The sequence below is a fragment of the Cibotium barometz genome, chromosome 7 (assembly GCF_041138505.1).
Source record: "Cibotium barometz isolate CiBa-2024 chromosome 7, ASM4113850v1, whole genome shotgun sequence".
Lineage (NCBI taxonomy): Eukaryota > Viridiplantae > Streptophyta > Polypodiopsida > Cyatheales > Cibotiaceae > Cibotium > Cibotium barometz.
Window position 1 is genome coordinate 26708382 of NC_141052.1, and position 12139 is coordinate 26720520.

The window sequence follows — 12139 nt, forward strand, 5'->3', positions numbered from 1 at the left end:
TTTAAGAGTCAAACAAGTTTGAAATTAATACCATTATGAGTAGATCTTGTGTCAAATAGGTCGTTAACTTGCTTTTTTTGTTCACAAAACTGCAGACAACGATCAAATCTTTCAAAAGGCGGTACCACCTCATGTATCTCCACCCTTACAAGCTCCTAGTGGTCTGCTATGTGTGTGTGTGTGTGTGTGAGAGAGAGAGAGAGAGAGAGAGAGAGAGAGTATGCACGCATGCCAAAAATGCATGCAAAATCCCCCGTTTCTTGAAAATCCAAAGTTAACTAATTAACATTAGAGAAATTATCTCCTCCTTAATCAATGCCGACCCCTCACAACGTGGGGGGAACATACTCAGTTACCTTCCCCTCCCTCTATTAATTAGCAAACAAAGTGCATATAACCATATATTGGTAAAGCTGACCGAGATTTCTAGCAAAGAAAAAGAAACGTGAGCCTAGAGCAAGAGGTTTGTGAGGGCTGGGCTTGGTCATGCAGAAAAATCAATGCAAACTGAAGAGTCTCTGAAGGATGTCTGAGCAGAACTCACAAAGAATTGACTCTTTGCCCAGCAACAGGACTAAAATTACTCTCTTTACAGCTCCCCATCATTTGTTTCTGTCTCCACTTCCTTTCTGCCTCTGTTCATTACAACGGTGAAACAAAGACCCAAGGTAGGTAAGAGAAGGAATATAGAAAACCAAAACACAGAAAGCATGTGAATATCATATTTGCCTTTTTTAATTGACTCAATCAAGGTTGATTCGACTGCACACCTGGAAGAGTTTCTGCATTCCTGAGCCAACTCCCAGCACAATGTTTGTTCCACTTCCCCCAACTTCATGGAGCCATTCTTGATTCTTTCTTCTAGCTGGCACATTCAAGTGTGAGCTCTCGCTCTCTCTCTCTCTCTCTCACACACACACACACACACACTTTCTTTTTTTGTGAAACCACAACTTCATTAAAGATTGTATAGTACATTCATAACTACTACTCAAATATCAGAAACAATGGGAAAACCCTTCCAACTGTTGAGAGGAAAGATCTCCGAGGTCAAAAGAATCTCAGAGTGAAAGGTAAAGAGACCTAAAAAAGGGAAAGCATATGATCTCATCATGGCAGAAAATCAGCGATTTCGTGCATGGTAGATCATCCACAAAGCCCAGTATCTGGTCCAAGAAAGGAAAACCGTGTAATCTGGCAAAGGCGAAGAAAGGCAGCTGGGCATCCAAAAGAATTTCCCGAAGTTGTTATTGGGAAATCCCAATCTCAAATGTCCTGGCAGTCTGTCCAGGAGAGCACGTGAAGAGGGGCATCCCCATAACAAATGAAAAAATGTCTCTAGGTGATGAGAACACCTCTTGCAAAAGGAAGGTGCTCTCTCTCACACACACACAAAAAAAAATGCCACTTGGGCCTTCAGCAGACATTAAAAATATCTTTCTGTCAATTCATATTTATAACTTTCTCCCCTAGGGTTTTCGCAGCTTGAATTTTTAGGGTTTCCAAGTTATTTAGGCTTCAGTGCTTTTTGGGTTTTTTCATTTTAGGGTTTCTACATTTAGAATTCTTTATGCTTTTCTTTTCCTCCTTCCTGCACTTTGAAGGTTTTTTGAAATTTCTTTTAGGGATTGCTTTTCTTTCCTTTCCTTTCTCTTTCTTTCTCTTCTTTCAGTTTTTCCGTGGTCTGCATTTTCAGGGTTTCTGAATTTTACAATTTTTGCATTTCCAGGGTTTTGGCCTTCTCAGTTTTCAGAGATTACATGCTTTTAGGGTCTCTGCATTTCAAGCATTTTAGGGCTCGCCTTGTTGCTCCCATTTCCTCTTTTTTTTGTTGGGTAGCTAGTATTTAAGTTCATTAAGAATTATTGGCAACTGGAAGCGAGATATGTTAAGACAATCAAGTTGTGCTTGAAACTGGGAGAAGGAATTCCTAAGACACCTCGTCCTCGTACTGATGTTTAGTCTAATGATACCATGGGATCCATGGGATAGCAATATGGCAAGTTGGGTAAATTTGGACCTGGTCATGACCTCAAGTTTCCTATATATAGGCCCCACGCATGCCCTCGTTCATCGTTCACTCATCTACCTTCATTGTTTGTGCCCCCTTGTATTCTCTATGTAGACAGCCTCTATCTCAGCAGTTCTCTGTTCAGCCATTGAAGCTCCCTTCACAAAGGTGGCACACTTGATAAACTCTTCATCATCAAGTCAAGAGATCAAAAGCGTGATCAAAGGTCTACTGAAAGAGAGTAACAACGAACACCAACACTTACATCAATGAAGACCTCAGAGAACTCCAAGTGGCTATGGTGAAGGTTCAAGAAGAAAGAGACCAGGAGAAATGGATCGTTTTTAGAGAGCCAATAAAAAGCCACCAGCACCGAAGATTGCATAGTGTTGGGGTCTATGAGATCTAGACATGGCTGTACACAGGATCAATACGGACGCTTGGAATGCAATGGTACTGTGTGATCAGATCTGGAAACTTTTGTAGAACTGAAGTTTTCTGCAACGAGATGTCCTAAGAGGGGGCTACCATTTGAGACAGGGTAGAGCTGGGCTGCAACTTTCCGTTAGGAGACACCAACATAAGGTGGAGCTCAGGGCTTGCATGGAGTAGCTATACTTGTCCAATTACACCTCTCAAAAATTGTCTTTGGTGAAGGAGTATGTAAGCGCACAACGGGTGAAGCTCCAAGACTAAAGGAATTTGACTTTTTTAAAAATTGTTTTCCCTCTCAGTTTATTGTTCTAATTTAGTAAGGGGGAATCACCGTTTCTTTTCTTGTACAAACATACCCTGGCTTTCTCGCAGCAAAGGCACAAGGTAAAGCTAATCTATTGATTAATACCCATACAAAAGGATAGAGAGTTTGATAGGTGATTAGTCGAAGCTACTTTGAGAGTGGAAAAAGCTAATCTGTCCCCTTTCGAAATAATAAACAAAACTTTTGTGCTTGCCTGCTACTGGCAACTCATCCTTCATAAATTTCCCCACTCAAAACATAAAAGTGTATGCTTTCTACCACACTTGTGTTATTCAGGTAACTTATCAAATACCGAATCCATGAAAGGGAAAGAATTATAGTAATGTACCTCCTCTTCTGTGCCTTCCAAGAGCCTGAAAAATCATAACCAAGGCACAGAGGTAAGGACATTTGGTAGGTATTCAAAGTAGTATTTCTCTGATCATCCAAGTATTTTCCTGAGAAATATTAAATTTAGATATATAGGATGCATTTGAAAAGAGAATACCTGCCACAATACGTGGTAATCTGCTTGGAATGTGCATCTGCCTCCCGCCTATCTGCAAGATGAGATGAACAAAGAGTTGAGTTTGAGCTAGAAAAGGTAACTTGCAGTCAAATGCCCAAAAGATCCCCTTGGAATCCAATCCAAAAAGAATTTGATAAACTGGATTTGAAAGTGCCAAACCCTGAATTGAATCAGAAAAAGCTGACTTTGTCCATTTGCCTTTCTCTGGGCCTGTCTGTAGAAAAAGATACAAATATATGGCAAGAAATAGAACACAGTAAGATTTGAACAGAAACTCCTTTGAAAACCTCTAGCAATCTAATCACAATCCACTAAATAACCTTCAAAGGTGAAAGCTTTTCATATAAGACTGTACAATATATTGACAGGCATATTCCAGCACATCAAGAACTTGTCCCTTGCTGCACTCAGCCCCACAGAATGGAAACAAATTGGTCAAGAGACTTACCTGATAAACAATCAACACAAAACCATTGCTTTAAAACCATAAAAGCTTACCATTTCCAGAGTGTAAGCCTTCATCTTTGAACATAGACCATCTAATAGTTCCACCACTCTCAGTTCACTAGCTCTGAAACCGAAGGCAACATCAAGAACCAAATTATTTCAGCATTAAATTTAGCCATGGTGCCATCAAAAGACAATTTAAAGCACCATGATCAAAGCAGCAACAAAGATTTAGAGAAAGTAACAACGAACTCTCCATGAGAAACACAAACAAGAGGTGGAAGGGCTGATGTACCCCACTAGCCGCACACCCCCCAGCAAAACCCCTCGCCCTGCACTTCCCTTCTCCCCGTGCTGCTTGTGCACCTCTCCATCCCATTGCCTGGTTTCCTCACTGCACAGACCAGCCCCAGCCCCAGCACACCCCACCCTTTCCCCGTTTTTCCTGCTGTGCCTCCCCTCCTGCTTGCTCTGCCCCACTTTTCTCGTGCTTTGGTTTTGCATTTTTTGCTGCTGCTGTTTTTTGCCCCCCTGCTTTTCTTCCCACACTTCTTCTTTGTTATTCCGGCCTCCTGCCACTCTCTATCTAGTCCCTGTTTTTCCTTGAGGTAGTTGTGAGTGCCACTCTCCTCTTTCCCCTTTCTGAGTTGTCCATGGCAGCCACTCCATCTTCCCAACAGAAACTGCCCTCAACTGCCAATTTCTCATGCAGACTTCCAGCTCGTCCTCTCCCTTGAGGTCGCTACTATGGTCTGTAAGTTCATCGGCAGCAGACCTGCCCATGGACAGATCCAAGACCTCCTGCAAGCTGCTCTTATCGCTGAACAGGGGCACATCGTTGACATCTAATTCCTTGGCAATGGGTCCATTGGATCATGTTTCGCTGCCCTTGCAAACGACCATGACGTTGAGCCCCGTGCAACATCCATGTATACTGCACCAGATGGAGGTAAGGTTTGTTAGCATTCATCTCCTGTCTGCACCATACTGTACCGTAGGGAGCGAGGGCCTGTGATGCGGGTGTGCCCGCCCACGGGACGAGCCCCGATTATGTCCATACTTTTTTCCCATTTTTGTAGGTGTGGGGGGGGTGTTTTCTCTCTCTGGCCGGCATGTAGGAGGCGGCTGGCCGAGCGGACCTATAACCATTGTGGTCAGAAGGGTCACTACTAGAGGAAATGTCCTCAGCGGACCACCAAGAAAGGTGCAGATTCCTCAACTATAGCCACAAAGACTCCAGCTTTTGTGCACTTGGAGATATGGACACCAGAGCTTCATCTTCTTCGAGCAAGGAGGCGGTTGGTCTCACCGTTGGGGATACTCGAGAGTGGATTTTGGACAGTGGTGCTTCTAGGCACATGACTCCTTCCCGAGAGTTGTTCATCTTTGTTGGTGACAAGTCCATTATCCCGATTCACAATGAGGGCAGGTTGAAGATCGTTCCTGATGGCAAAGAGGGGAAGCATTCCTCCCGGGTTTTTTATGTCCCATCTCTTGGCTTTCATCTTTTGTCAACACATGAGGTTTGCAAGATTGGCATGTGGGTGGAGTTTGATGAGCATTCAGTTGCTATCTAGGACACAGCAACATGCCAAGTTGTTTGGGAAGGCGGAGTGGAGAATGGGATTTACAAACTCTCAGCACTCTCTTCTCTTACAGTTACTCAGCTTGGTGATTTGTGGCATTTTTGTTTTGGCCACTTGAATGTGGACGCTACGGCGGGCTTTCCATGACCAGATGATGGATGACTTGCCAAAGCAGGCTACCAGGGGAGCTTCACAACCACTGGAGTTGGTTCACATTGACTTATGTGGGCCTATGCAAACCCCATCTTTGGGAGGAGCCTTGTATTTTATGTTCATAATGGATGATTGTAGCAGGTTCACATGGATGTACTTTTTGCCACATAAGGACCAAGCCTTTGCTTAGTTCAAGGACTGGTATGCTTTGGTGGAAAAGGAGTCTGGATTGCAGGTGAAGACTATTCAAGCTGACAAAGGAGGGAAGTTCTCTTCCAATGCCTTTGTGCGGAGAATGGCATCAAGCGTGAGCTGGCCAATACTGGGTCTCCTTCAGAGAATGGAGTGGTTGAGCGAAAGAACTGGACTGTGGTGGAGATGGCGAGAGGACAATGTTGGAGCATCGCGACCTTCCTCATCCACTTTGGGGAGACGCTGTGGCTACGGCTGTCCATATCCTCAACCGATCTCTGATGACTGCATTGCCTAAGGTGACTCCATTTGAGGCTTGTTTTGGCAAGAAACCAGATGTGTCCCATTTCCGCGTTTTTGGGAGTGATGCCTATGTTAACATTCCGAAGAAGCAGAGAGGGATGGGAACGCGGTATGGTCACATTGATTATCCTCTATGTGGATAATCTTATCCTAATTGGTAGTCATGTGGAGCACATAGCTGTGTGACGAAGGCTCCCTTGTCAGAGTTTAAGATGACGGATTTAGGCTTACTCCATTTCTTTTTGGGATTAGAAATTTCGCAGACCCAGAGGGGGTTCTTTGTTTCTCAACAGCGGTATGTTCATGAGTTGTTGGAGGCCTTTCGGATGGAGAACTACAAGCCTATTTCATCTCCAATGGACCTGAATACCAAACTTACTGTACATAATCCTTGTGAGTAGGTTGATTCCTCTTTACATCAGAAACTTGTCGGTTCATTGATTTGGTTGCTAAACACCAGATTGAACTTGAGTTTTCCAGTGAGATTGTTGAGCTCATTTATGCAGACACCTTTGAAGACTCATTGGGACGCAGGATTACGGATCTTGCGGTATCTTCAAGGTACGAAGGATCTTGGACTCTTTTATGACCCTAGAGGGGGATCGAAGGACTGAGTCAGTCTCCAAGGTTGAAGTGACTCTGATTGGGGAGGAGAACATGAGGAGATCTCCTTCAAGATACGGCTTTATCCTTGGCTCGGGAACGATTTCTTTGAGCAGCAAGAAGCAGCCAACTGTTGCCTTGCCTTCCACTGAGGCAGAGTATCACGTTGCTTGTGGTGTTGTTTGCGAGGTGGTGTGGCTGAGGAGGTTACTTGGCGAGATCGGGTTTCCGCAGAAGGAACCCATGGTCATCCAGTTCAACAACCAGAGATGTATAGCTATTGCTCGAAACCCGGTCTTCCATACCCACACCAAGAATACAGAGATACAATATCACTTTGTTCGAGAGAAGATTTTGGATCGTGACATCTTGCTAGCCTTTTGTTCGACGGAGGACAATGTCGCGGACCTCTTCAAGAAGCCTCTTCCTCAACGGATGCTCCGTCAGCACTCCAGCTCACTGGGATTGGTTCCACATCCAAGGGCTAAGAGGGAGTGTTAGCATTAATCCCCTATCTGTACCATATTGTACCGTAGGGAGTGAGGGCCTGTGATGTGGGTGTGCTCGCCCACGGCTATCAGCCTGTTTATACAGGGCCAACCGGGTGCTCTAGTCCATATATATAGGGGCACCTTTCCCCCCCCCACATATTGTACCAGATATAGTGTGTATATATCAAAGTTTCAGAGCACATCTCTTCTCCAACACTTCTGCATATTCTGCTCTCAGTTTTCAGTCTCATTTCCATTGCACATTTCAACAAGTTTCTCTCCAGGTCAGTCAAGGCTCTGATCCACAAGCCGACGTGATTGGCTTCCTGGTTAAAAACTCCTCCCGGTGATTGGACACTCTATCAACCACGTCTCCCTCAAAACAGCAGCCAGATTGTCTCTCGGGCAGGACTCCCCACCCTTTGATTACTCATAGTCTCATCGGAGAAGCTCCCCTAACAAAGACTTCCCATATGACAAAAGCAATGGCCCTCAAGTGCATCTGGGTGATGAAACAATCATCTTGCACAATATGGCCACACCGTCACATCAAAGTGATAAACAACTCTTGCTTGTTCCTTCAGAACAAGCAGCAAAAGTCTAAAACCAAGTGGAAGCACGTAACCTGTGTTATAGTTCAAGGTGCGGCCAACTGTGAACCATACCCAACTTTACCCTCTCATGTGAATAGTACACAATATCATAGAAGTCCCATAAGCAGATGTACTGTCAGCCTGCAGTACCTTCGGGTGAATACAAAGATGTCACCAAGCGACTCCTAGATGACAACTGAGCCTGTCTGTAACAAGGGAGCGGAGGTGCTACCCCCCTCTTGAGCATCAAGCAATGCTCCAGACTGATGCTCTGCTGAACTTGAATGAGCCATAGCAAAAGTCGGCTCCAACTCAAAGGCATCAAGATAAAGCTGCAATACCTAAGGTGAATCTGCTAAGTCACCCTCCTCTATCCACTTCGCATCCATCGGTGAATAGTTCTTGAACTTCACAAGATAGCGACGGGAAACTTTACCTTGTACCTTTCTTTCCTTGTGTGCCAGTATCTGCTCGGGAATAAGAACCTCATCAAGTTCCTCCACTTCCGTCTGAGCCTCATCTGATACATCCTCAGGCACCCAAAACCTGCTTGCACTCCACCCAAGTGGTAAGCACAAGTCCCCGATGTTGATCACCACTGCTAAACATAGAAAGAAACTATCTTTCGAACCCATGAAGACTCTATGAAGATATGACCGGTGACAAACTGTCGAAAGCCATAGCCTTCAACCCATGTTTTGCATCATAACACTTCAACTACTTCTTGTTCCTAGCTGACTACTTCTTGTCCTTGGTGTCTTTTCTCCTGAGCTTCATCCTCAGCTTTTGCTCTTCACCTCATATAGGCAAAGACACACAATCCTACATTGCCTCCTGCACTTCCTTTTCACTTTCCACATGTTGAAGCTTTTGATGTGACTCTCATGAGACAACCACGAGCTCGCTCCCTTAGGAAAGTTGGCGATTGTCCCGACCAGAGCAACCATGGACTCGCCTAGCCACAAAGCTTTTACCTTTCAAAATTTTAATGGCAAGAAAGATGCTCGCACAATACTTGCATGCCCTAGTCAACTTGATGCTTACTTTTTGAGGAAGAAATTCTCTAAGAAGGATAAAATCAAGTGTGCTAGTAATCATTTAGTAGAAAGTGCAGCATTATGGTGGAACGTGACTAGAACCAGCAAGCATAAACCTAAATATTGGAAAAGATTTCAGAAGCTCATCAAGAAGGATTTCTTATCTCACAATACAAAGCTAGAGCTAGACAACGATGGGCCGTCTTTAGGCAACTTGAGAAGGAGAATATATATGCTTATGTGGATAGATTTTGGCAGACCTTGTTACAAATACAAGTAATTACGAAAGTTCAGCAAGGATCAAAGAAGGAAGTTTATAGCAGGTTTGAAACCCACAATCCGATCAAAAGTCAACATGTTTCGACCGCACTCTCTTAGCTCAGCTATTTTCTTAGCCATAAATTGTGAAAGGAAAAATGGCATCCCAAAGGAAGTAGTGACACCTCAAATCTCGACATCAAAGTTTCTGAAGCCTAAAACCTTTCAAAAGCCATTTAATAAACCCCTCAATGGCAATAACATAGGCGTTGATAGCAAGGTTGATGATTCTCAACAAGCTAATAAGAATGATTCAAAGAAGTGTTTCAGGTGCAACAAGATTGGACATATCGCATCGAATTGTCCATGAAAATCAAAGAATATTTCAGCTGGGATAAATATGATCGATGATGACAAAGAAGAATACTTCTACTACAACGAATATTCCCACTCCTATGGTAACACACACAGTTCTTTTAACAATAAATTTTATTCAACAATTTTTCTAAATTTCAAGGAGAATTTTTATGCATCAAAGTAGAGAACTTCTTGGAGAAACTGGCCCTTCCATCTTGAACTCTACTTTATGAATTTTCACTACGTATTAGTCTTGGTGGTATGGGACACACATTAATCCTCTGTGAAAGACCTTGATGCATACTTATCTCTAGATTTATGTGGGATAATTTCTTGTGGTATGGGACACTAGAATTTATTACACAGAATTCCTTGAGTGGCGCCTCCTCTCAGCATGCACAGAGCAACATATGGCCATAGAGATGGAGTGGCAAATCCCCACCTCCGCCCGCGACGGCATGGAGCAAGATGGAGGGGGTGCAACCTTCCCAATACAAAGCCCAATGTAACGGTTCCTACAACGAACCCTTACACGCATTATCACAAGATGCTCCACTTGAACAACCAAAGGTAGAGGCTTCAATGGAACAAGGGGGCAGCATCAACTCCCTCAGAAGAGGGGTCAAACCCCCATTCTGCAACCACACGGTCACTATATTGAGGGTCTCCCCTTAGTTGAGTCTTCAGTGGAGAAGGGCCCTGCCTCCCAAAAAGAAAACCTGCTGACCCTGACTCTTCACTCCTCATGGCTACCCGCAGCTCCTGAGCTGATGAGGCCCGTCAGATACCGATCGATTCAATGATTCTCTGATTCCTAGGACACAATCATCACCTCCTCACCCCCGCAACTTCATGGAGGTGGCAGCCCCTCTTTGTATCTGTGTAGTTGGGTATAGCTCCTGACCCACTGAGCATGATGTTGGAGCCATCATCTTCTCCTTCCTATTGAGTGTGGGCCCCAAGAGGGAGTAAGACAATTTGTAGATGGCCACCACTATTCGAGATCAGGTCATCGGCTTCTTTTGATTCGTTGGCGATCTTTGCCTCACAGACAGTATTAGCAAAACCTGACCACAGCAGCAAGGCTGGAGCTCACCTACCGAGGGAAAAATAGCTTCAACCAGTACTCCATCCAAATGGCTCGTTCGATGTGGAGGCATGGGTGGCTCACGTCTTCATCTTTTTTCACATCAGTTTTGCAGCAGAGCAGGGTACCTTCCAATACCTTCGTTTTGAGAGCAACCATCCAGGGGTCGCTCAGAGTTGGACCAACGTCGAGTGGTTCGACTTGAAGATTCGCATTCACTCCCACCTAGAGTGTCTCCATGTCAGGACAGATGTAGCGGGGACTCAAGTAGATCCCACAACCTCTTTCCCCCTGCATGTGGATCCACCTTTGGACCTTCGACAACCTAGAGAGTGCTCTATCACACACTCTCCCCATGCATTTTCCTGTTGACGAGGGGTGGTGGTGTTTTTTGCTTTCGTCGTCTATAAAGGCATCCCCCCTTTCTTTCCCCATGTAGCCTCCCTCCAAAAGCAACCAGGAAAGGGGGGAGCCTCCCCTCTTGTTTATTCCATATCTTGACCTTCTCTCAGGATTGTTCTGTTCTTACCTCTTTGAGGGTTGTAATCTACTTCATGCAAATGTTTTTTTCCCACTAAAAAAAGAATCAAATTTTGGGGAAAAAAATACAAACAAAAGGTTTTTTTTTATAGATAGCACTACTTTTGTCATTTCCTCGTGTTTTCTGGTCCTTCTGGTATGAAAGTTTATAATTTGATAAGACCTTTAGGATCTTAGAAAAAGCTATGCCCTTTTGTCCACTATTGCATAGCAAGGAGCTCTTACTAGTCCCCAGAACCTCAGTCCTTGAATGCTTGGGAAAAGAGCAGCAAGATGTTGCCAACACTCCTAGCACCATCTCAAACCACTTTAGAAACATAAAAGTTGTTAAAGATGATCCTTTTGCGAAAATGTTGTTGAATGCAAATGAACCCTATTAAAATCTCACAGATGAGTAAGTTCATGTGATGCCACTATTTGATGGAAGTAACCTGCCTCATTCGAAAACAATGCATGAATTATCATCGCATAATGCCGCACATGATATCATGCAACATGTACCTTACAGATTCATTTCCTTGAGGGAAGGAATGGGATTACTGTTTCTTCCTGTGAATATAATATCATCCATGAATGACTTATCTTGCAGACTGAAAAGCTTGCTTTTGGATATCTCTATTCTTTAAACCTCTAGCAAGAAGAATCCACCACCTTATGGTTTAATACCCTCAGATTTTCCATCAAAGCCTATTCACTATTGTCAAAGAAAGGCATGTTCCAATAAAGGCCTAATCACAATACGCAAAACAATTTGGGAGAAAATCATCCTTGGAGGCTGGGATGTACTCTGTAGTTTTTGAAGGCAGCATACTGTAAGTACCGTACTGCATCAGTGGTTGTTTCATTCACTTTAAATGTGTGTGTGTATGCTCTCATCTTTCCCACTTTCAGCAAAAATTATGATTTTGAACTCAAGCATTGAATTAGAAAATATGAGTCCTAGGCACTGACATAACTGTTCAAATTCACATGAGTGAGCAATGGAATCAGCCTATCTAGAAATTTTAAAGCATCAAGGAATTTAAGGCTTCCATCTTTAGCACTGCAAAGCTTCTCAATGTGTGCATAAAACCATCAACTTTTTACAAAAAATCTTTAATTTCAGAAGAAAGCCAGAGAAAAGACTTACTTGTAATCTATAAGTTTCCCTTCCCGATGACCTGTTGAATCCAAACGATGCCTCATATCTAAGTGATTCCTCGGCCTCTCCTAC

At 43.8% G+C, this 12139-nt stretch overlaps 1 protein-coding gene across 2 annotated transcripts in view; it reads right to left on the bottom strand.

The window, feature by feature from the left end:
* Positions 1-242: 242 nt before the first annotated feature.
* Positions 243-12139, bottom strand: part of LOC147636841 (TLR4 regulator/MIR-interacting MSAP protein) — a 65776-nt gene continuing 53879 nt past the window's right edge. The window contains exons 3-9 of one of the 2 annotated variants that reach the window (XM_086800397.1): positions 12056-12135; positions 3778-3850; positions 3439-3493; positions 3259-3310; positions 3100-3124; positions 771-865; positions 243-635 (exon numbers count right to left, since the gene is read on the bottom strand). In XM_086800397.1, coding sequence (XP_086656523.1) covers positions 590-635; positions 771-865; positions 3100-3124; positions 3259-3310; positions 3439-3493; positions 3778-3850; positions 12056-12135 — 426 coding nt within the window. In that variant the 3' untranslated portion in view covers positions 243-589. Of the gene's footprint in view, positions 636-770; positions 866-3056; positions 3125-3258; positions 3311-3438; positions 3494-3777; positions 3851-12055; positions 12136-12139 lie in introns of both variants that reach the window. The other variant, XM_086800396.1, reaches the window with a different exon arrangement.